The following is a 25,939-nucleotide window of genomic DNA, read 5'->3' as shown; positions in this document are numbered from 1 at the left end:
GGTTATGAATAATATTGTCCTTTCCATACCCTGTGATCGAAAAACCCAGCACAAGACACTTGCCTTGCCTTGTCTTCGTGATCTTTACGGGGCCAAAGTGTAAGGTTTTGGTCAACAATCTTCGAAAACCCTTTTTCTCCGTTCGGTTACGTTTTCGGTGACGGTGTTTTCCCTTTTTTTGTCCAAGGCAAGTGTCTAAGCCTTTTCTCACTGTGGTTAAGCGAAGTTAAGTAATATTATTTTGCTTCGGAAAATGAAACACCAACGGCCTCGGGGCCCGTTGACTGGAGGCTATACGCATCGCTGGGAGGAGGGATATGTGTAATATATTCAATGAAGCTTTCAATTCTTACATTGGGATTCAATTTAAGAATGGAACAATTTCCCCCCATTTCCCAGCATTTTTTGGTTGTTTGGGGAGAAGAGGATAAGTGATGCTTTCGCTTGTTCGGAAAGTAGCTCTTAACAGGAGTTAGGCTAGGAAAATTGTGTTATCCAATCGCATGAAACCGCTCGCTTCGCTACGTGATCTTTAAGCAACGGAAAATGAAGCTAAAAACAATGTATTCCCGGTCATCAAAGCAATGGCTGCCAGCTACAGGCCAACAGCGCCTTATATTTGCTACTCCGGCAAAACGGAAGGAACATCCTTGCGCTTCGTTAATAATTTCTAGGGTTCATTATTATTTCATAACGCTTCCTAAAACACCAGCACCAAAACTGTACTTTTGGCCGGAAGTTTGCTCATTATTTAATTGACAAAGAACATCGTGCCCGTTTGCCGGACCGTTTTGCCAGCTGGTGTGATATCCAAGCAGCAGGCATGTCTTCCACACTGCACAGTTTCAATGTGGACGGATCCTTTTTGGGAAAGTTTATTTCCACTTTAGCGGCACGTGTACATGGCCGAATGGGAGTGGGTGCTGCTCTTCCTGGTGCTGCTTATCATCCAAATGTGAGCGGTGCAATTAAAGTTTGGCATAGAGCGCGCAGAACGCAGCGTGTCAGCAGAGCTGATTGGCCGTTGGCGAAACCGGGAACCTGGAACCCGCCCTGGACACATTAGCATGTAAATGAATGGAAGCAATTAAAAACACTATTATGTTGTGCTTGTAGATGTAAAGAATGTAACCGAATTTATTAACGCATTAGCATCTTTTATCTTTTGAAATTTAAAAACGTTTTTGCCTCAAGATTAAAGTTTCTTTTCACGCCACAATCATCCACGTGCTAGATGTAGTATCTTGACTAAAGACTTGACTCCTTCTTCTCCTTCTTGGCCCGCTCACAGTTGAGCACGTCGTGCTGACATGGCCCTGGTCACCAATCCGTTTCCAGGAAACTTGGTCCAAGGCTGCATTCCTCCACCCCCGGCTGCACCCGATCTCTGACAGGTCTTGCTCCACTTGATCCAGCCAACGAACTCGCTGCGCTCCTCTGCGCCTCGTGCCGAACGGGTCACTGGCGAGCACCTTCCTGGTGGGACATGAGTCCGGCATCCTCATCACGTGCCCCAGCCATCGTATCCTTCCGGCCTTAGCCACCGTTAGGATGTCTGCTCCGCCAAACAGCTCAGCTAGCTCGTGGTTCATTCTCCTTCTCCACACTCCCTGCTCAAAGATACCGCCAAAGATAGTCCGTAGCACCCGCCGCTCGAAAATGGCGAGAGCGTTGGCGTCCTCCGCCCGTATTGTCCATGACTCATGGCCATAGAGGACTACCGGACGTATCAGTGTGCGATATATTGTGCATTTCGTGTGTTGCTGGAGCCTTCTGGATCGCAGGAGTTTGTGGAGCCCGTAGTATGCACGATTTCCCTGAACAATGCGCCTTCCGTCCGAACTTACGTTGTTGTTCCGAATGCGAACTTACGTTGTTGTCCGAAGTTACGATCGTGCCAAGGTAGCAGAACTCCACTACCACCTTGAGATCGTCACCGTCAACTGATACTCTGCTTCCGAGTCGGGTTCTATCACGATCAGAGCTCCCGGCAAGCAGGTACTTTGTCTTCGTCGCATTGATCCTCAATCCAATCCTAGCGGCCACGCGTTTCAGTCGGGTGTACGCCTCGCACACCGCCGCAGATGTCCGTCCGATGATGTCAATATCATCCGCGAAGCCTAGGAATTGGAGAGATCGGGTAAAAATCGTGCCCCTGATGTTGAAGACCGCGCTTCGCATGACACCTTCCAGAGCGATGTTGAACAGCAAACAGGAGAGTCCGTCACCATGCCTCAGACCCCGGTGAGATTCGAACGATTCCGACAGCATGTTCGACACCCTCACCTTGCACTGCACCCCATCCATAGTGACCCCTTAACAGCCGTACCAGCTTCCCAGGGAATCCGTACTGCTGCATGGTGTTCCATAGCTCTGTCCGATCTATGGTATCGTAGGCCGCCTTGAAGTCTATGAACAGGTGGTGCGTCGGGATCTGGTGCTCTCGGCACTTCTGGAGGATCTGCCCAAGAGTAAAGATTTGGTCAGTGGTCGATTTGCCTCCAACAAACCCAGCCTGGTAGTTTCCGACGAAATCTGTAGCAAGGCGCGCAAGTCTGCAGAAGAGTATGCGGGACAGGATCTTATAGGCGGCATTAAGGGCAGTGATGGCTCGGAAGTTAGCACAGTCTAATCTGTCGCCCTTTTTGTAGACTGGGTGTATGACACCCAGTTTCCACTCGTCCGGTAGTTCATCCTGGTCCTTGACTTGAAAGACTTGACTCACACCGTCTAAAACTCACCGAAACCGTGTGAATTTTGCAAAAGAAAACAACAGTTCGGTGGGATTTGTTCAGAACGGAACACATCCAGTGCACACAGCAACAGCTTAACAACATTAGTGGTCGCACACGACGTACGCTCCGATTTGGTCGGTTGGCAAAATCAAACACCGGGGCGTCCTCCTTGCTACTGAACCGTGCTGCCACCGATATGCTGCTTTCTTCTGCAATGTCTTCAATTTTAAGCTTGCCTCAGTCATGCGAGCGAGGGATAATTCGTTTGAATAAATTGAATTAATAAAGCCGTAATGGGCTGCTAATTGGATTGTACGAAGCGCAAAGCGCAAGAACGAACGAACAAGTACCACAAATGCCTTCCCGGTTTGTGGCTAGGTGGCCCAGGATATGAAAATATGCTCACCCGCGTATCCGCGTGTGGTAAAACTCACCTTAAACTATTTCCATGGGGGCTTGAAGGGGGGACAAGGGCCCAGGAAACTAAATATCCTGTACCCGGGGTTTTGGTGGTTTAGCTCGTTGCGAGAACTGTTTTCGCTGTTTTTGGAGGCCTCAACGGATACATCCGGGTGTACCAGGTGGCGACTTAATGGAGTAATTCAACCCACTTAGCTTGATATTACACGTTCAAACAGTGGCGCGCTGTCGATTATGTTAATATTTGTGTTTAGCTCGTGTAGACAGCTTTGTACACAAATGCTTTTTTTGTTGTTGAATGCAAAACACAATCGAGCCACTAAATAAAAGGCCACTGGTGACTCGTTGTTGCTTTCCTGTCGTCTGAAGTTCACTCTTGAAATGTTTCACCAATCGGAAGGGATTGAAACATGTTTGCCCCGGTGTATCATGAAATCATTCGTACAATGGGAAATATTGATGTGCACTCTACTCTCTGCGAAAGCACACCAATATGTCAGCCATCTTGTTGTCCGGTTCTAACAGAAAACCCCTTCCCATTGTCTCGCGCCCGGGGAAACCGAAACCCCGATCCGTACGCTCTGTTTTGATCTGATTAGTTTGACTGGCACGCCCTGAAACGGAGCGTGATTTGTGTTGCGTTAAAGGACCCGAACCATTTCCAATCACTAATGGTGTTGGCGTCTGACAGCGGCAGAAGCCCAACGTTCCGGGCTCGGCATTTGTTCTGCTAATTGATTGTGGTGAATTCAATTCACCCCGGCTGCTGGTATGCGGAAATTGCTTCAAATCAACAATTGCATCTCACTTTTCCACCGGGAGCTTTCGGTTTGCACTCTGCGCACTTGCGAACGACGGCGTGCGACAAACCGGGTAATAGGGTTTGGGCCCCTGTTGCAGCCTGCACCTAATCAATTTTATTGCAGCATGATTTGGGAACTATTTTGTTTGAGGTACCCCGTGGCTGCGATCGCTGTTTTGCTTAGCAGAAATTTGCATGAAAAGCATACATTCGACGTAACATTGGATCGCGCGGGCCAGCCAGCCAGCCGAGAGAAAGCGTTCGATGAATTATTAATAATCATACAGAAGGTACAATTGTGTTTATATCCGCGTGCCGAGAACTCGTGTTTTCAGCTGATGAGTCTGATTCCGCGAGCTTGTACAGGCTTATTTATTCTAGCGCAGAATAATTTTCACATGATTACATTCTGCGATGAAATATGATTGACACTTAATTCCAGGACTAATTTGATTTCCAACGGTTCGGAGGAACTTTGCTGGAACTGAGCTTTAGATGTCTACACTGCACGTGTCGGGTGAATGTGTAAAATAGAACAAACAACGAGCGCACCTATACAACGAAAGAGACCCACTTTTTGTTTCCCTGTCTCAGTGTAAACCTTCATTTGTTTCGCTGAATCAATAAGCGCCCGGATTTCAAAGAACCCCGAGTGTAAGCCCGGAACGGTTGAAAGGATGCTGCAACGCCACGGGTGCCAACGTTAGCAACGAAAAACAACAAAATTATCTATCAATCTGCACCACTCTTAGTGTACAGCAAACACCACGACGGTAACACTGTCCCACAGTCCACCAGTTAAAGCCAAAAGTTCGCGTCGAACTCTACACACGGTTCTGACAGTGACAAGCACACGATCGGCCAACACCGGTCCACCACCTTGAACAGGCAAGCTTTTTTTGGCCACGATACAATTTCACATTCCGTGAAACGATCGTCCTGATTGACCGGGCTGACAACCGGTTGCCATGTTACCCCCATCCCCATCTGGAACGCTTTCCCGAAGGCTTCAAAGAAAAGCGCCACTCACGGCCATAATCGTTGGCCGTTACGGTTGGTCATATTTTTTTGTTTTGTCGCTATCAGAAACAAAATTAACGGCCATCTCGATGGGTGTGCATAGCAACAAGGCCGTTTGGCTCCCTCTTCCCCCTTCCCCCCCCCCCCCCCCCCCCCCCGCTCCACTCTGCCATCCTCAAGGCCTCTACAGGATTCGATTACAATGCCCTACCGTCAATTCCAGGCTACATTGTGCGGTATGTTTGTGTGTACGTACCATTCACCGTGGCCCCGTCCACATAGGTCCCTGCGGGGTTGCTAGGGATTCGCCGCTTTAGTTTTTCGATTCGTTTCATTCGTTTTTTGCTTTTCCTTTCGTTTCGTGGCCTTTCCGGCCATCCTACCGATCGCGTTTATCGGAATGTTACGCTAACAGCTGGAAAAGCTATCCCACTGGAACCTAGAACCACCCCAAATGGGCAGAATGGCTGACGATGGTTGACAATTTTCACGTGCAAACACAAAATTTGTAGCGCGCTCGGTCACGCGAATCGTGTTTGCGTTTTAAAAATACAAAGACAGTGGATAGATCAGAATAGCAAAAAAAAAAACATAAAATTGAGGAAAAAAACACATCCCGCGAAATACCGTTTGCCGCGAGGCTTTTTCGGATAGAGATACGGTGGGATCGCGGGTTCAGTCTGTATCTATTCGGAACCGGTAGGCAAGCACCAGCGCCTGCTTTTCCTGCACAATGGGAGTGTTATTTTTGGGTGGTGATGTGATTCTAGGGGAGAGAAAAAAAAACTCCCCACATCAAGCATAGAGAACGTTATTTTAAAATCTTCTACCACCCACAATCCCCCCCGGGGGACGGTTTCCTATCCCTCCCCCCAGCACGGGCGGATTTCATGTGGAATAAAGGCGGGAAACACTTATCCAACCGGATAAGAACTCAATGACCCGAAACAAGTGACACATAAATGTGCGCCCTGGGAATCGAGACAGTTCCGGAATATTCGTACAAAATGTTACCAACTGATTGTCAGCAATTTAACGATCCGCTGGGTTTCGCCCGAACTTCACCGCTGGGAGCATCTCGCAGCATCTCGCTGACGGTTTTTTTTTTTGAATGTGCGAAACGGTTTTGTGTGCGTACACCTGATCTCGCGCTGATCCCTCCCGGCTGTTTTGATTCTCTCACGCGTGCAAAGTGCGTGCAATGGAGATTGTTTAATTAATTTTCATACCCATGCCACTATTGAAGGTTCGCGCGGCCACGACGCGGGCACATTCCTGGGTTAATGTGTCGTCCGGCCCGGCCCAATCACAGACCGCAATTTATTGTTGCTGTCTGCATAACCGGAAGGTTGATAATTTGCCAGGTGCAATCATTCCGCGTGCCGAGAACGTCACCAGAAGCGATAAAATGACGGAGATCATTGCAAACCCAATGTCGGCAAGCGGTGCCGATAAATAACGGGAGTAGTTGAAAGCAAATATTGAATAAATCGTGCGTTGTTTTACAAAACCCAGGGCGACGATAAATTAATTACAAAACGAGCGCAAAAACAAACCGCAGCGAAACGAAAACAAAATGATGATGTGTCCATGTCACAGACCCCGATCGTCGAATACAACTTCATCGCACGATATTGCATCGATAGGCTTGTTTTGCTCATTGATTATTAAAATGAGATTTGGCTAAAGCGCTCATATGTCGTTTGCTAGCAAACCCCTCCTTCGGGGTTAAGTTACGCTTTTGTGTGAAATCGAATTTCCTATCAGAACCCCCCCTGTTGGCCACTCTTGATTATCATCGATCCTCAGCTCGGCTGGACAAACGTTGTCCACTATCCATTCCGTAAATAAGGCTTATAAAGCCGGATAACATGACCGGAGAAGATAAGACACTAAATCCCGGCGCTCCAAAAACATGACCAAAATCGATCTTGACGTAGGGGGAGATAAATAGAGACCGGACGGTAGGCATTTGTCTGGAGGAGGAAATTCGTAAGGACATCGAGACCGGGTCAGATTGCACACGCAGAGTGTATTTACAGAGCACTTTCATTACAAAGCAGTGTGGCATGGGATTAGACTGAGCCCTCTCGAGGGTTTCCGGGCGAAGGATGACGTCCAATCATATGTAGGCCAATTTACAGAAAGCTACTTGTGTTCCACACCCTGCACCGGGTAGCACTGCGATGACGGCGAGTGCGTGACCAGCATGTATCGCAAACGACCAAAGAAGAGCAGCGCCAAGTGGATACAGATGCATGCAGACTTCCACCCGCAAAATCGGCCGTACGGTAGCGTATCGACCACACCTGATATCTATGCACTGGCTTCTTGAAACTAGCCCCGGGCGTTCGGACAAGATTGAAACACTCAACTGGCCCGAGGTGCTCGACGATGTCAAAGCATTGGGGCTCTGCGCAGCACAACCATGGTTCGAAGTTTAGGCGAAGAGTTGTCGTCATCAAAAGCCAGCATTTTCAACCTGCCAGAAGCAATCATGCTAACCGAACTACCGGCCCCCGGTCAGCATGGCATTCTTGGGATGATTTTTGAGTGCGATGTCCAGCTCGGGATAATAACGATAGGGGCTTGAACGTAACGGAGGCATCCCTGTACACTGGACTGGCTGACCGAGTCGGTTCATTTTATGGCTAGGCGTACTCCGGTCGGGCCATCTAGCTAACGAACGGTTGTTCTTTATGATGCGAGTGACCTAGGACCATCGGAGTGGCATTCTTTGCAACACGGGTCAGACAAATGAGCGAGACGATCACAAACCATCGGAGACGATGGTGGTGGTTCGTAGCCAGAAACCAGAAATTGCTATCCCACAAATTCTTTCTCTGAAGCTGAATCTGATTCTGCCTCACCAGGACACAAACCAGGACATGTACTGGACAGCAAATACCATTCGTTATTATTCGAAACAATTGTAATTGGAACACCTTGCCTCCATTGCTAGATGTCCCTTTCCCTGAAGTGGACCAACCCATTATCATGCAAGCGTACGATATAAAATGAATTATTAACACCGGAACTGCAAATGGTTCCTGTTCCGGTTCCGTACCCCATCATCATCATCATCATCAGCACACAATGTGTTTGTTATCGGAGTGGGCAATGCATGTCCATTCTTGCCAAACAAAAGCGCTGAGGCATTGGGTCATTCGATTTTAAAATAAAACTAGAACCACCCGGTTCGATTGCATTACACTTCGAACACTTATCGGTTCCAGCCCGGTGAACATCCGTGCTCGTCACATCCGGGAAAATTAATGTAGCTGACCTGCAGTTAAGGACACACACACACTTCTGGAGTGGTCCGGAATTCCAAGAAACGGTTACCAGCTTCCTATCTAGCACGGTGCACCTTTTTATTCGGCACAAGAGTCCTGCACTTTGCCTGTCCTCTCCAAAAATAGCTCCGTTGGTCTAGCTGTTTGACCTTTTCTTTTTATTCGGTGCTAGAAAGGGGAAAGCATGCGTACGGCGTAATGGCAAATTTCGAACACGGAATTTGATTTTGTCCCCGACGGGCTTCGTACATGAAAAGGGGGTTGTGTTTTTCATTCCCCTGGTTTTTGTGTCTTTTCTTTGCACCCCACTCGAAGATTCTAGTTGCCACGGAAACGCCATACGATCGGAATGTCGACGCCGCAATGGAGAGCAGAACGGGAAACTGCGCATCGTTCGTTCCGGTTGCGGTCCAGTTCAGTTTCATTTCTTGTGAGATTTTTTTTGTTTTTTGGCACTGCGTTCTTTCTCTTTTTCTGTGTGTGTGTGTGCAACACATGAGAAACAGTTGGCGTCCCTGCTGGTCTGCGGAAAATTCGAAAAAGGAGACAAAATTTTAGAGTTGGCAATTTATGCTTCTTTTCTTCAGTCGAGACATCGTCCGGTTGTCCAGTGCACGTGTCAATCTTGGAATGCGTATGTTGGAAGAATGTTGGACAGAAGTGTGAAAGATCTCATTTTTATCCTCTGAAGTTATGGTTTGTGCATCATGGGTCAAAATCTACTAAAAGAAGCAAAACCCGGTCACTTATTAGACAATTTTTTAATCTTTTTAACAGTTTACTGTAATTAACTTTAATGCATACTTATATAACTATTTCTATCAAATATGTAATATTACTTATACTTATATAAAATCACATGTTGTAAGAACTCAAATAATAATTTGTCATTAGCATATATTCCATCTGGTCTAATTAAGTTTTCTACGTTTATGTTCGTTCATTGCAGTTCTCTATATTATCTTCCATCCCTGTATCCCGAGTCCTAGCCGATGTAAATTTTCTTTTGTTAAGACTTTTTCATCCGCCATCACGTATGAGATAGATTTTCTTTGGTCCCCAATTCGTTTTTATGTACAATTTTGCATATATCTTTCCGGTTTACTTGTGGATTTTTTAGTTATTTTTTGAGACTTTTGTAAATAGATTTGGAAAATGAACTTTCTATTACTAGTTTTTGTAAGTACGCTATTTCTTTAACTATTTTTTTGGTGCATATGTCGTCTATTTCCATGTTTAAAACAAATGATACACGATCACACCCAATTTTTTGAAAAATTTCTTCTTTGTAATGTATTACATTATTATTTAATAAGATATAAATATCTACTATTTAAATATAAATTATTCTAATTTATATATTCTATTATTAATAAATTTAATTATATTATAAAATTATTTTGCGGTGTTATAAATCATATTAAAGTTCAAAGGAATTTTTTAAAAAGTCAGCATTTACTGATAATTTATGTGTAATTGTAGCTCACCGCAAAACCCAAAGGAATACAGGCGTTTTTACACTTAATTCCCATCCACTTTACGGTAACCTCCCAGACAATTAATTCATGAAAAAAAGCAGCAAACTTTCATCCGCCATCTTACCAAAACCATCCCCCGCGCGTTGGTGTGCCAGTATCATTTTAATGTTCGCTCTGCTCACGTCGTCAGGGATCGTTAAATTGGATGCTGCTCTGCTGGCTTATGTGGCGAATTCCGTGAATTATCAGTTCGTTGCCCGATGCTGCCGTTCGTGCTCATGTTTCGCTTCGAGCGTGGCAACATGAAAAGCATTCAGTTAATTAGAATGCATTAGAATAAATTTGGCAACGTTGGTTACACGCGCGTTAGAGAAGCGAGACAAAAGCATCAACATTGCTCGTGAACAATTATACAGTTCACCCGAAAAACACAGCCCCAATTGCTTGCGGATTCGGCAGTTCATATTTTGGCCATTTCCATAATGTGTATTCATGTCGTGTGCAGGGCGCACCTCACGGCCGGGTCCGGTTGTCCAACCCGATCACAAACGCTGCGTGGATCGATTAGAAGGGAAATCCAGCACGCAAGGTGAGTCTATTGCAGCAAAATTAGATGACGGTTGCCAGACGCGTCCCAGAAGCACAGAAGCGCCGTTCGGAGACCCAAATCATCCCTTGAATGAGGTTGAAATGAAAAATTGAAGATGAGAAAATAAACGACCACTTCAGCCGGTGTTGAAGCGCCAATCGGAGACCCGGGTTCTTCGATGCCCGGTCGATTATGCTACGGCCCCACGATGATCTGCACCTTGAGCGCCGTGGACCGATAGCACGAGCCCGGTCGCACGTACGAACAATCAATTGGCCGTAAAGTGGGTCAAATTCGACGGAAAAAGCGAACCCCGTTTCCTTGCCGACTCATCTTCCGATCGGCGGCCTCGGCATCGGGTATCTTTTTTTTTTGGCAGGTCGGTGGCACTACATTCCCATCCATCCTTGTCCATCCGTGGCGCCGTGTGGGCTTTCATCAAAAAATGAAAGGATGGAGTAAAATACACACCGAAGCATTCTTCTTGACAAGCAAGATGATCACACCGTGTGTGATGGTGATGATACCCGGCTGCCCGATAGTGTCCTCCGTTTGGATAAAAACCCTCACCCCCACCCGCAAGGAAACAGATGGGGAGACATGGAACGTGTGACACTGTTACCACACAGGTAGAAATTTTACTCCACCTCAAAGAGCACCGGTGCTTCACTAAATTAAACATAGCCAGAAACGAAAATTCATCGCCATCACTTTTGTGGAACGGCGGTCGGATTCGGATGCCGTGTGCGCCATACACTTACACCGATCCCGTGTACACAGGCGTTGGTCCAGGTGTGCCCAGGTGTGGCGTAAAGTTTTGCGTATGTGAATTGAATTCAGTTTCATTTTTGTGGCTGGGTTTTCTCGTTGTGTTTTTTTACTTTGGATGCTCCAAAATTTATTTCCTCCATTCCGTTTCATCGTGCACAAACTCATCCGCATGGAAATGTGGGAAATTCGGTTCTGACGCCCCCCCCCCATTACAACACCCAGCATCTGCAGTGAGGTGTGTGGCATCGGTTTTGGTTTTTTTGCCCCTCGTGTACATTTCGGTTTTATTTCCTCGTTATACATTCCACTGCGGATATTTTTGCGTGTGTGGGAAGGGCTGAATATTGTGCAAAGATTCCGGTCCGGTTTTGGTGTGTCCTTCATCACTCATCTTCATGAGTCCAGTGCGGGAGGATTCTTAATTTTATTCACTTCCAGGCATGTGTTCCATCAGGAACAGCAACGATCAAAAAGCCGAACACGCCGTGTGTGAAGTGTGTCCTTTGCGAAGCTGGTAACAACAGTATCAGCAGCACGACAAACTTCATCGGCAATAATAATCAACCGTGGTAAAACGGGGACTGAACAACGGGAAATGGGGAAAGCACGAAGAACTTTAAATCTTGCGCCATGTAAAATGGATTAGTTTTGATTTCTTTCCCCCCCAAAATGCGACGCATGACGTACTCCTTTGGGAACATAAACAAAACTCCCTTTCTCCGGTGGCAAGGCGCAGCATCTTTGTGGGTGAGCTTGGTGCTTGTGTGGTGTGTTTTAATTAAACTTTCCCATCGAGAAGCCAAGTAGGCTTTGTTTACCGAGTGAACCCCACAAGATTTCGCCAGCCGTCGCTGGTACTGCGGCGATGCGCACAACAACAAACCTTCGGAGGTGTTTTATTTTGCGTTATTAAATTTCTTCTACCTGTGCCTGGAGGGGTGGTTGAAGTTTTCGGTCACTTCTTAGATTAGACGCACCGCTTACAACACTTTAAAATACTCCGGAAGGATATTCACCCTCCCACGAACGGCCTGCCCTGTATAAAGCAAGCCGATACACACAGGTTCCAGTGTTCTTCCGTTTCGCACCTTGCGTTTCCGGCAGCCAGCAGGGAAAGCTTCCGGATGGAAATCCATGGTGGAAATCCGGAATCTCCACCACGTGTAAGGAAACTCTTTCTGAAGTGATTAAATTTTATCACACTAACCTGCGTTGCGACCTTTGCCGGTGGGGTTCCCATGGCTCCCAAGGCGGGCCATCGCTTCATCTATCTTCAGTGCAACAATAGCCAACAAGGGGTCAACTTTCTGGCGATGGGTCTTTTTTCAGCCCGGGAGCAGAGGGTTTTTGGTATCGTCTTAGAAAGGGTGTGAGGGAGTGCTAATGCAAATTAAAGCACCATCGAAGACTGTCTAAGATCATCTTCCATCCCCCCCAAGGGTACGGATGCGCTTTGGTATGAGATGATGTTAAGCTATCTTTTGTCCTATCTTTACCTTCGAGGTAAAGTTAACTAACTCTGTTTATTTAAAATGTTTTCCCAGCATGCGTTTTTTCTTTGCTCACACAAATTTTACAAGTGGCATGGTAAAACGACCTTAATTACCAGTGTTAACGTTGCTTCCGGCAAGTTTCGAATGACCCTTCGAAAAATCCCTTTCCTACCGGTGAGCAACCTTTGCACGATATAATTTATTAACAATAAACAAGGTTGTTGGGGAAAGACTTTTTATCATTAAGCATTAAAATTGTCACTTTTCATTAGAAAGATTATCTCGAGCCGCGCCTACCTGCACGAACAGGCAGAGCTTTAAGTCACGCTTTTATCAACGTATGACGATATGACGTACGGAAAAGCTTAAGCCACATCCAGCAGAACGGATCTTAGATTTTTATTTACCAACCAAACGCAGTTTCTGTCCGCTCTTTCTCTTGTTGGTTGTAATCACGGGGAAAACAAAACTCGCCTGCTCAAACACGAGACATGATTGAAAGTGACGACAGGCCCGGCGAATCTCTATTGCTTCCGACAGCTGACACAGTTCTGCTACGTACGTCGTGTTCATTTATCTTTGCTGCTACACACGTTTGCCTCCCCCCCGAAAAGAGTGTGACGAAACGAACAAACGTCGTACAAACAAACAAAAAACACTAAAACATCCCCAATTCCGGTCAAAACGTACACATTGCGTGCCGTTGAATTTCCCACCCTTTGGCAGTGAATTTCCCCGTGCGAGTTTCCTCGGCGAAACGCTCACTTCCAGTGAGTGCTGGTGAGTGCTTTTCTCGCACACAAAGAGTGCGTCTATTCGGGAGGGGGGTTGGTCGGTTTTGGCGGTAACGCGCAGACTCCTCGAATATTGTGCATCCGTTCTAAGTAAAAACATCGTGCGAGAGCGAGCGCTAGAACGAAGCGAAAGAGGCCGGAAGGAGCCGTCTCGGATTAGTCAGATCTCTGCCTACCGTTGGCCACGCCAGAGCTAAAAAACCATCCATCCCGATTTCACCCTGCACCGTCTTGCGTGTCGACCGTGTGTTTTGTGTCCTCCGGATGCCGTTTACTGTCGCGGTTTCGCGTTCCGTGTTGAAAGGCCGTGTATTTTGACGAGTTTGCGTGAGTGTGCGTGTGTGGCTCGCTGTTTGTATTTGCGTTTAATTTGTATGGGGAAGAAATCTTTAAAGCCGCACGAGCAAGCAAAATCACTCTAAATAAATTGCCTGAGACACATGCACCCCGGTACCCGGTTGGGGTCAGATCGTGATTTTGCGACGTGTCGCACACGAGTGGCGCAGGGCAGTGTGGCCGGCTGAGTGAAGCGACGGCTGCGAATGTGTTGATGGGAAAACACACACCCCTCGAAAAAGGGATGTTAAAAGTGGGTGATACGTGTGATTTGTTTGTGTTGAGTGTGTAACGTGTTTCGCTTCGCTCGCCGTGCGAATTGGCCGTGCGGGGCGAAGGGTTCACCAGTAGAAGATGGTCCACTTCAATCCTGCAAACCTTAGGAAGGGAATCTTCCTTCAAGCACGCATCCTTTGATGCTCCGTCAACTCCGACATCCGTGGGCATTAATCTTGAATTCCTTTCCGTGTTTGTGTGAGTGTGCGCCATTGGCCGTGTAAACAATAGGGCACAACAACGAAACGTCATCGACAGGGCGTCTTCGTGCCTCTTCAGCGCATCACTTCAGTCCAATCAAAGCACGGCCCAAACAATGGTGAACCTGCCCGTCCTCTTAACATAAAGACGCCGAAGTTTCAGCGCTGATAACGGCGTGCGGCGATGATAAAAAGTTGAGCACCAAATGGAGGGAAAGTGGTCCCGGCGGTCCTTTCAACCTTTGGCGAGCGTGGAACCGTGTTTGGCAGGAAATGGGACGGCACAGCAATGGCCGTAAATGCCAGTGTCAGTGTCCTTGGTTTTACGAATTAAAACACAAATGAAGCCACTGGGCCTGGGTACGAAATGTAGCTCGGTTTTTATGATGTAAAGTAAAATAATAGCGCAAACAACGCAAACACAACAAAGGAAAATGGAAAAGCACATATAAAATGGACGAATGTGGTTGGCGAGTAGGCAAAGAAGCAAAGCGCAAAAGATAAGAGCAGCGGTGCCCACTGGATTGCCAGCTGGTCGGATGGTTTTGCAACCGATTGCAAGTATTGCTGCGCCGAGATAAAGTTCCGGTTCCGGTTGGTATGGCCGGCCGGGACAAACCTGCTATCATGCTCTCATAATCAGTGTTCTTCGGGGGGGGTGGTGACCGCAAGCGCCACCGGTATGAAGGCCGAAAGGATAGGCCAGAAGGTGATACACCGTACGCTGTGTGCTGTGTCTAGTGGCGCTAAAATAAAATACGTGATTGTTATTTCAGCTCTGGTCACTCGTCTTTTGTGGACGACGTTTGGGTTGGGCGAAGACCCACAAAACCGGTTTGGAGAAGTGGAGAAAAGTTTTATATTCTGCTGTGTCAGTGAGTTTGATAATTAAAAATTTTCACCCGAACGAATGGGCATTTTCCCATGCCGGTGCTACTAAAGTGCAATTTGCGGAGGAACCCAACCCGCGCTACCCCCGCCGCTTTCCCTTATCCAGGGGGGAGGGGGCACAGAAATCAACTCGAATGGTCGTACCGTTCCGTATCGATGGTCGGTGGCCCGGAATAAAATACCGAGCAGTGCAAGAGCATAGCAAAGATTTTCATTCATTCAATCCGATCGTTCGGTCGTCTAGCGGAGATGGGAAGAAAGTGTGTGTGTGTGTGTGGGATTAGGTTTAAATTGCAGAGCAAAACGGAGAAGAAGGAATCGGAAAAAAGGGGGAAAAATTTAATGCTTAGTCAAGGCATCGCAAAAGGCACGACAAAAGCGTTCGGTGAAATTTATTCCCACTAGAACTTCCAGGAACGATTGTGTGCACCACCACCACCACCACCAATGGTGCTAATAACGTACGAGATGGAAATCCCATAAAAATACGTAAAACTTCTTCCGTATGAAACGTATTGGTGCTGTTGATGCAAACCGTAACCGTAAATCGATTTTTCACGGGAGGGGAGAGAGAGATAGGATAAAACCGATCGAAACCTCGATCCATTCGATGCGTTTATTTTCTTTCACTCATCGGTATTATTTTTCTTTCGTTTGTTTGTTACAAATCTAATGTGTTTTTGTGCATTTTCACGTGTTCCTTTGTGAGTGTGTGTGTTTTTTTTTCTCTCTCGCAATTTACAGCTCGTGTCCTTTGTTTAAGTGTGATTTAAAGGTGAAGTGAAGCAAAGAAAAAATCGTACCCGTTGGTGTTATATCGCACAGTGTAATTTGGAAAAGAAAAAGTGAAGCCATCAAGTAGGCCAGCTCGAGGGCTAAATAACGTGCAAATAACAGCAAGTAGTTTGTGAAAGTCCAACCAGCAAGCGCAACAGGATAAGTGAAGAAGAAACAGATAAAAAAAAGTCATTGCCAACTGTGTGAGTGTTTTTGTGGCCGTGTGGAAAAGGGTAACAATAATTCATTTATCACACGCAAATCCAACAGCGTGCCGTGAATCGTGAAATAACCACCACGCAAACAAAAGGCATTATCCGCACCGAGTGTCCCCAGTGCCCCGTCCGTGCCCCGTAGGAATATCCATTCCGCGTGGAGGAAGGATAATTTTTCCACCCGGAAGGACACCATCAAATTTGAGTCGCGTATTATTTTTTCTTTAATTGGATTAAAAAAAAACCACCACCCCTGCGACAGCCAGCCGGAAGCGGGGGACCACCGGAACCGACCGGTTCCATTTTTACCCGTTCGACCCGGGGTGCGCGCAAAACAAAACCGCATCAGGTGAGTGAAAAGGTGAGCGAGATGCACTGTATATTTTTCAGCAACACGATTTTCCCGATTCACACCCCCAGCGGCTGTGGGCGGGATAACGGGGATATCCTTCGTCTTTGCGTGACGGGCATGAATTGGCACGGCATGACTAATGAGCGCAATCAGTGAAGGAAAAATGGATTGAAGCTGAAAATGCGATCGCGGGCTCCCTTACCTGTGCGCGGGTTCTTGCCGTTCTCGGCTGTGCGGAAGATAAATTGGCCATTCTGGCGGCACATTGGCGGTGCGAAAAAGTGTTTGCACGTCCGGAGCAATATATTTCGTAATTAAATTCCTTCAAAGTTCAGACGCAGAAACGGCACCCGAAACCGTGCCCCGGTGGCGATGCGTTTCAAGCGCGAGATTGTTTGTGGAGTTGGAGTTGTGTATAGATAGAGACAAACTTTGCCACCTGTTATTTACTGCCGCTGTCGTCCATTCGCTTGAAACAGGGCTGGGCTCTAAAACTGTCACGAACCCGAAAACTGTGTAGAAAATTTAAAGGAGTCTAATTAGATCGGGAGCGACCCAATTAGGGGCGCTAAACTAAGCACGTTCCACTGCGAAATGGGAAAAGTTTATGGATTGATCCTGCCCCGGCTAGAATCGATCGATTTTAAATTTTAATGCAGTAGATTTTTGAGTGCGAGTGTGTTAATTACCATTCGGTTGAATTTATGTACGACATTTCCAAATATTATCATTATAATTTCGTAAGCATCCCGAATCCTCCGCATTAAACCTAGATCCACGTGATTATGTCACCGTGCGCATTAATCTTCTTGTCTCAAAAAAAGGGAAGCACCGGTTGAAACCTTCCGACTTGAGGCAACCAGGGAAAACCTCACCGTCCTCATAAATACCCATCTACGTCAGACGCAGCCAAGATTTCCGTAATTATATTCGCATCGACGGCAAGGCGAACCCATTAACCACCATGTGTGTGTGCGAACTTTTTGTGTTCGCTCGTACAAATGGTTGTAGCGGCGCAAACACCGACCGGCCGGATTGCCGTTTGTGCAAAACCATGTATGTACTTTAATGTATTCCTCATCAGCAAAACCCCAACACGGCGTTGTGCATTATGATGATAATGCTTCGGCTGGCGACGACTTCGCTTCGCCCAGAATGAAGCTTGTTTGCGCTTCCCTCCCTTGCGCCAGAATGAACACACAGTTGCCGGGAGGATTTATGATGCTTTGATGCGTAGAACACTGTCTGTGTTCTGGATGTGTGGTATCATCTTGCCCGGCCACCGACAAGCAGTAAGCGAACTTGAACCTTGCGGGATGTGGACGCAATGGCAGGAGTGTTACAGCAAGTTGCCCATAAAATGCGCAAATGGCAAACAAAGCGACATGTCGGTAACAATTTCTACCTTTTTTTCCCCCGCTTCTACGTTTGCTGTCACTTTGCACTAGACTACTCAGCACTAGCACCACTCCTACTGTCGACTCTGAAATGGTGGGCGAGTGTGACATAAAAGGAAACAAAACTGTAAACCGTCAACTCTTCGTTTGCCCTTACCGAGCCACTGACGCGAGGAGTCAACCGAAATGGAAAGCCTTTCCAAAATGCCAGCTGTTTAACAAACTAACTAAGCGATGCCCTTTAAGTACAAAAAAAAAAACCACAGGAAGGACATACCACGAGATGTGGTTCCGCGAAATGATGATTTTTCTCATGCCGGACCAGGCCAGTGAATTATAGCTGCGGGGCGAAAAATAAGCATAACGACCACCCCGAAGAAGCATCCTGCACGAAAGTGGACCGTGGCAAAAATTGGATGCCGAAAAGCAAGCAAACACTGGACGAAAACTCCACCGTAAATGGAACAAAAGCGTCGTTGATTTTTGATTACAAGACTTTCGGTTCAGGAGCTCTGTGTTCGCCCGTGGGACGGCTATGAAGGAGTGGTCAACTTGTGATCTTGCCCGCCAGTAAAAGTAAATCCATCACTTTGCCATCACAAGACAAACGATAATAACGGGGAGCAAACCACCCCCCCACTGAGATACCGAGAACTGGACCGACAAGGCCATCGCGGATGTTCGAGGGGCATGAGGATTCCATTTGCCCACTTTTGTCCCGTTCTTGATGGGGACCAAAAGCAATAATGAGTTGAGCAGCATATTTACCGGCCTGCTTCCAAAAATATACTACGCTTGCTCGAAAGGAACACTTGCGGGCTGGCTGGCTGAATGGCTATAGAAAAGCGATTGTAGTTGTTCCTCGAAATTGGAAAACCGCCTCAAGGTTTTCCCAGAAGCGAATTGACGGTCGCTTGAAGTCGGTAAGCCGTTGACAACTGGTGTAACGTGTAGGTTCATCTTCATCAAACGGGGAAAAGGTTGCAATGTTACAATCAGCAACACAGCGGTTCCCTTGGTCGAACCCCAACCCTGCCCGCCGTGGTGGCGTGATGAATAAATGAATGCCAAACGCAGCGTGGATCCGATGGCGAACGCTGTATGTCACCCTTCCTGGTGCGATGGTTTGAATTTAATTTACAAAAGCAACCAACGAGAACCCACCCATCAACGGCTGATAATCATTCCCCGGGGAGGGGGGCAAGGCAAGCAAAACAAGCCGAACGGAAGAATTCTGTGGCTCCGGCAAAGGACAACAAGTATCCGCGCTTATCTGATGGTGTTTTGCATGTTATTTCCCACGTAAAACTGCCCCGGCTTTCACGTTATCGCATGTTTAGGTTGGTATCGAGATAAAATGCCCCGGCGAGTGGAGTTCTCGTTCTCGGATGCTCAGGTACTGAAGAGCCAGCAACAACTGGTTCCAAACCCTTTAAACTTTGGATGTTGTCTTTCACCATACCCAAAATGTCAACTGTTGATGAGTACGCAAGATTCGCAAGGCGTCATCTTTTGCGAAGAACTGGTGCGTGTGGGTGTGTATTCTAAGGAAAGCACCAAGCATTTCTTACGGATACGGTGGGGTTATATCGGTTATCTCTTGGAGCGTTTCGTGAGTGCTTGGTTATGTAAAGTATAACAGGTCGGTTGATAATTTTTTGGCCTAGCACATAGATCGCGCTAGAAGATTCAAATTCATATAATATTTAGTTTGTACCACCCTTCAAACGAGCTCTGTCCAAATTTGACAGTTCTCGGACAATAACCTAGTAGGCTAGAGCATCTTTTGTGTTTTGAGTAATCATGGAAAAGAAGGAATTTTGCGTGATGATAAAATATTGCTTTTTAAAGGGGAAAAATACAGTTGAAGCCAAAAATGGACTTGATGAAGAGTTTATGGACACTGCTCCACCAAAATCAACCATCAAATATTGCTATGCTAAATTTAAAAGTGGTGAAATGAGCACTGAAGAAGGTGAACACAGTGGACGCCCAAAAGAGGTGGTTACAGAAGAAAACATTAAAAAAATCACAAAATTATTAAAAGCAACCGTAATGTGAAGTTGATTGAGATAGCTGACACCCTAAAGATGTCTAAGGAACGCATTGGACATATCATTCACAGGTATTTGGATATGAGAAAGCTCTGTGCAAAATGGCTGCCGCGTGAGCTCACATTTGACCAAAAACAACAACGATTTGATGATTCGGAGCAGTGTTTGGAGCTGTTTAAGCGAAATAAATCCGAGTTTTTGCGTCAATATGTTACCATGGATGGGTCTTGGCTTCTCCACTTCACTCCAAAGTCCAATAGACAGTCATCTGAGTGGATGTGGACGCGATGAACCTGCCCCAAAGTGGGGAAAACGCAACAATCAGTTGGCGGCAAGGTTATGGCCTCAGTTTTTTGGGATTCGCAAGGAATAATCTTCATCGATTATTTTGAGAAAGGAAAGACCATTAACAGCGACTACTATATCAAGTTATTGGAGCGTTTGAAGGACGAAATCGCCAAAAAACGGCCACATTTGAAGAAAAAAAAAGTTTTGTTTCATCAAGACAACGCACCGTGCCACAAATCAGTGGCAAAAGTTCATGAATTAGACTACGAATTGCTTCCCCACCCATCGTATTCCCCAGATATGGCTCCCAGTGACAAATTCCTTTTTTCAGATCTCAAAAGGATGTACTCTGAGAAGAAATTTTCCTCGGATGAAGAGGTGATCGCCGAAACAAAGGCCTTTTTTGAGGCAAATGACGAATGCTGCTACAAAAATAGTAACCAAAAATTGAAAGACCGATATAATTGGTGTACCACCCTTGAAGGGATATATGTTGAATAAAGCAAAATAATTTGGCAAACAAAAGTGTTTTACTGTCATAGACCAAACAATTATCAGCCCACCTGTTAGATGTTCAACTGTACTACTCGCCAACACTAATAATATTCCCTCAAAGTTCTTCAGCAAAGTTCCGAATTGATCGTCGTGTCAAGCCACCCAGACATTATTTACCGATGTCTGCTAATGAAAGTCAAAGAAAAATCGTCCAGCGTGAAGCAGGAATGCCTTTAATCGACCACTCTTATTAATGGATACATCGAGCATGACGCTAATAAAGCGTTCGTTCGTTCGTACAGCGCTGTCCAGAATGTCACGATGGACTTCACAGCGCACCGTACCACTTGACATATCACCCCGGTGGGCAACGATACCAAGCAGAGTGATGTGGCCGTGCGCAAAGGGAATGGGATTTGAATAAGTGATAACGCTAATTGATACATGGCGCAAATTAGGATTTAATTCAACGTTCTAGTGGTCTCACACACCAGAAGCGATGAGGATGCGACCGGGCAGACAATTAAGGGCAGACACTCTGTTCCGCTATTTTTTTTATTGCTTATCGCGAGCTCGGGGCTAACTATTCCCGACCGGTCCCGGACTGGGAGCGGTGTGTGACTCGTCTGCAACTTTCCGCACCGATAAAACCCACAACACACCACCCATGTGATGGTGATGGATGACGGCACTCAACTCCGGGCTCCATCCATGTTGTAAGCCGTTGTAAATGCACCATCCCGAATAGTTGTAGAAATGAGCCATTGTAGCTCAGCCAGTCGTGCGGTATAATCTCTTCAGGAAATTGTACCGAAGGATACAATGTGCCGCTCGGTAAGGAAAATGCGTTACTATTACGCGAACGGAGTGACATTTTCTATCCCAAAACCATGACGCCCCGAACGGGTGCTGGCTTGCCCTCGCTGGTTGGTATTTTCGCAATTAGGTTTTGCTTGCTTGGGAACTAGAAGCAAGCACCGGAATGACGCGGAAGCAGGATGCGGAAGTCGCTTCAACAACAGATTAAACGATGATTAATTATCGGTACGGCTTCGGTTCGGAATCCGAATGAATTGGGATTGCTGGCGATACAGATGAATTGTATCGCACCCATGTGGCTCCGGTACGGTTTATCATCATGATTTGTGTACCTTCGTGACATACCACAATTGTCGTTTGATTCGTAAGTTTTTTTGTCCCACGGTTTGGCTCCGGTGCTGGATCACCGCTCACACTGGCGTATGCGGGGCACGTAGCCTACTGTGTGTGAAGTACTGCCATGCCGAACATCCTCCCGGGAGGGATAAACTACCGGTACCGAAAAGTGTACCAGCTCGCCTAAACAATCAACCGGAGGGCAGGACTCTATTCAAGCCTTACGGAGGTTTCGTACGTGATTCTGACCCAACTGTGGACGCAACGGCTGCCGTATGTTTAAATAATCTTTTTTTTTGTCTCCACCGATCAAACAGTCTAATGTTTTTCAAATTTACTCTCCCGAAAACAGTACGCAACGGACGCCACTTTGCCAGTGTCCCTATCGTTAAGCGTCACAACCGCACAGTCCATTATTTGGAGTTTAACACACGTGTGGGGGAAAGGTTTACACAGGCCGGTCGCAAGGATTTATCCCCGCTAAGCTTGATTAATAAGCTATGAAATACGATCGGTGAATCGGTTTTAGGGAGATTATCGCACGGGCGCACGGGCTAATTCCAATGCTCAATGCCGTGGTCGCCCCTCCTACATGAATATTAATGTTTATCGTGCATGCCCACGCACAGAGAAATCCGTACCTGTGCACGAAACCACATCAGCACGTGACGTGGGTACATTAAACGGTGATAAAAATAATGAAATCCATTTCTGCAATCACCATACATTAAGGACTTCCAGTGAGGCGATGGTTTCCTTTTTTTTCCTCTCGTGGTTAAAGTAAAGACGTGCATCGGGTTTTGGTTTAAAACTTTAGGCACAAAAAAACAAACAAGCCTTTGGATTATTCCACATCGTCGCACGTATGGAAGTGACCAAAAAGCTAGCCAACTCGCACAGTGTGCACAGGTATGTCCGGCCGGTGGTCGGACCTACACAAATATTTGTCCTAAATCCTTGCCGTAGCCGCACCACAGGTCACTAAAAACCCGCTCAAGGGCTCGGTAGAATGCGTTTCCAGAGGGAGCGCAATCAGCGCATTCGAATGCGCGCCCTGGTTCCCGGGTCCAATGTATATTTACGTGCACTTTCTACCATCGTGGAAATGACCTTGTCGCGTTGTGGCTGTGTGTTGTGCCTATTTTCAGCCACCGGCGCGTTCCTGCTGGCCACGAATGGGACCACGGACAGCACAGACACATTTTCCGGATGGAGAAAGCTATGGCCAGTTTTTAAGGGGGGAGAGAGAATTTTAGAGCACGCATTGAATTTCTACTCACACCCTGTTTTTTGTTTTTGCTTTGTGCAATCAAATGTGCATCGGTGCATAGCGCTCAAAAGCCCTTTGTACCGTACCGGAGCCCAATAGACCCCAATAGTAGACGAAATGTGGTACAGTGCTTTGCAACAGCCCGCCCCGTAGAATTTCCGGAATACATACGTCCTTCAAAACCCCTGTGTGGTTGTGTGTGGTTTTGAGCGGTTGGAACTACATTTTCGCGCTTACAAACAATTTCCCGCTTCCACGCGGAGGTGGAATGTTTTTCCATCGGCCACGGTAAAAAGCTTTCAAGCTATTTCTTCGCAGCTCAAGATAAATGCATACTATTTAGCCGTACACAGCCGGAAGGCGTGGGCCTCGTGCCCCGTGTTACGGCCCATTATACAATGAAACGAAGCATTGGAGTCGATTTATTATTTGCACATTTGCACAAGACGCCAGTTTCGTTACGTACACGGGTACGAATTTCACTCCTGGTACTGGAACACTAAAAGCAGTGCGTCCTTGGAAAGGATTTAACCTTCGGTGTCAGCAGTTAGTTTGGAATGTTTATTCTGAGAATGTGGTACGGAGAAGTGAAAATTCGTAGAAGTTTTCCATGATAATTTATATTTAATTTTTAACCTTATTTACCCTGTTCTCTTTTTCATTTAAAAATATTTTTATATATATTTTTAAATTGACATTGAAAAATGATGCATTTCATCCCAAAATTTCTTTGATTGCCGTTTGATCACACACATTCGATATCGATTGGAAACACAAAACGATCGTAACGATATTGATAGAAGCATTTCCGGGGGGTTTTCAGCATTTCCTTTTTTAAGATTCGCCCCCCGGAAAATTAAACCAAACATCAACCACTTCCTTTCCCAGCCAGCAACACAAACACAGTGTGAGAATATTTTTGTTTTTCGCCACAACGCCAAATACCATCCCGACTTATGTCACTTGGCGTGGTCACCCCCCCAGCGTCGTTTCATCATCTATCATGTTCGCTCGAAGGTTTTTCGCTGAGTGAAGCTTTTCCTGCCAATCATCACACCACGAGCGCCACAGATTGAAAATCGAATTCCGCTACCTTTATTACACAAAAAAGGCACAAAATGTAGAGGGAGTTGCATGGGGGGAAGGGAGGGTGACCGGGGAAACCTTTTTCCTTCCGGACCCGAAGTAAAAACCCGAAGCAAGAGAAAGCTACACCAAAAAACCTTGACGTGTGGTAATTTTGCTACGCTTTCATATTTCCTTTTTCCATAATGCCTTGGGGATTCCTGGGGCCACGGGGCGAAGATTTACGTTACTGCAAAGCAAAATTCATCGCAGGAGACCAGCTTCACCCGCAGCCGAAGGTGCACGGATCGGCCACCGCCGCGTTGTTAGCTTTTCTGCCGTATCCTTTTAATGGCGACCATGATAAAACGGTACGCCGGTGGTAGCCCGTAACTCGGGTAGGCGAGCACCTTCAAAAAGGAACCCGCTCTGCTTCGCGCTCGGCTCCCGATCGTTTTCCTCCCCTAACCGAGCAACGTCGGATTGATGTAGGGTCAATCAAGAAACGAACCGAAGCCCGGGTCCATGAAGTTGAAATGTCGACGCTCCGACCAAACCCAACCCCAGCACGAACCCATCGCCCGCTATCTCGGTTCCCAAAAACCGGTTCCCAAATGCGAGACGAGATGTGCATTTGGGGTTTTCTTGGGGTTTAAGCTTTGGGCGGCTTAATTTAACCATTTTATTCTTTATGGGCTAGAGGAAAAAAAGGGTGTTGGTGAGAAATGAAATTGATTTTCTCGTCGGCGCTGGTGAAACCGTTTCGCTTGCAAATCGGAAAAATGGATATTTCTGCCGGTTGTCAGAATGCAGTGTGAAACTGACGCGATTCGAATGGCTAACTAAACATAAAAAGAATAAACTACATGCCCCAAACCGCGCCAATGGAAAAAAGGCCACCAGGCGAAGAAATGCTGCATCGCTATGATCGTTAAATATTAACGAGCCGAACGGTGGCCAAACTTCTTCACCATCGTAAACCATCGAGTTTTGAGTCGACCCCATTGCCAAACCCTTCCAGAGGGAGGGCCAATATTGGTGCCGAGTTTTTGCGAAGAGGGTAACATTCGATACAAAGCACCATCGATAATGGGAGAGAAACAAAGTACTCTCATCCTAAATGGCCATCTTTATGATGAATTCCACCAGGGAGTTCCTATGCTTGGGATGGAGTTCCACGCCTCCACTCAGCTGTACATTATCGTTTTCCGCTAAGCACATTAATTCGGATCCATTAATCCTGGCCCAGCATCCGGACATATAATTGCACTTGGAAAAATGGCTAACCCCCGGGTGGAGGACGCTCTAATAAACGGGCGGTTGATGATGCTATGTCCATAGAACAAAAATCCAAAATGGACGCAACTCCCTCTCACCATCATCCCCATCCAATTGATAATCAATCGACGTCGACAGCGCGGTTTGGGTTTGGGTGGGTCGTGTGTGCGGTTTGATTTTTCATGTTCACCACCGGCATCAACTACACCCAGAATCACTGTCACCACATCGTTAGCCCAACGCGCTATATATTTGACGATCTCCGGAACTCCCAGCCGCCCCAGATCACCTGCTCCAGTTTATCGATTTTCCTGGTGCTATTTTAAGCCTCTCAATTAGTGATTAATTAGCGATGATTCGCGTGATATGGGTGGACACCGTACGACACCGGGCAAACATCTAATGAGTTTTCTGGATGTCCAACCTGGCGGATGCGTAACGTAATTGTCCCCCCCCCCCCCCTCTCCCTCCATTAGCCTGTGATTGCTAGCA

The 25,939-nt window shown here is 46.6% G+C and overlaps 1 protein-coding gene across 1 annotated transcript; it reads right to left on the bottom strand.

Annotated features, from left to right (window-relative positions):
• Window positions 1-1,701: 1,701 nt before the first annotated feature.
• LOC128302928 (uncharacterized) lies at window positions 1,702-21,444 on the bottom strand. The gene is made up of 3 exons (XM_053039778.1): window positions 21,342-21,444; window positions 2,287-2,730; window positions 1,702-2,120 (listed from the first exon to the last, which is right to left on the bottom strand). The coding sequence occupies exons 1-3, from the start codon at window positions 21,442-21,444 to the stop codon at window positions 1,702-1,704; spliced, it is 966 nt and encodes a 321-aa protein (XP_052895738.1).
• Window positions 21,445-25,939: the final 4,495 nt, after the last annotated feature.

Source organism: Anopheles moucheti, chromosome 3, assembly GCF_943734755.1.
Source record: "Anopheles moucheti chromosome 3, idAnoMoucSN_F20_07, whole genome shotgun sequence".
Classification (NCBI taxonomy): domain Eukaryota; kingdom Metazoa; phylum Arthropoda; class Insecta; order Diptera; family Culicidae; genus Anopheles; species Anopheles moucheti.
This window is presented reverse-complemented; position numbering and strand designations above follow the sequence as displayed.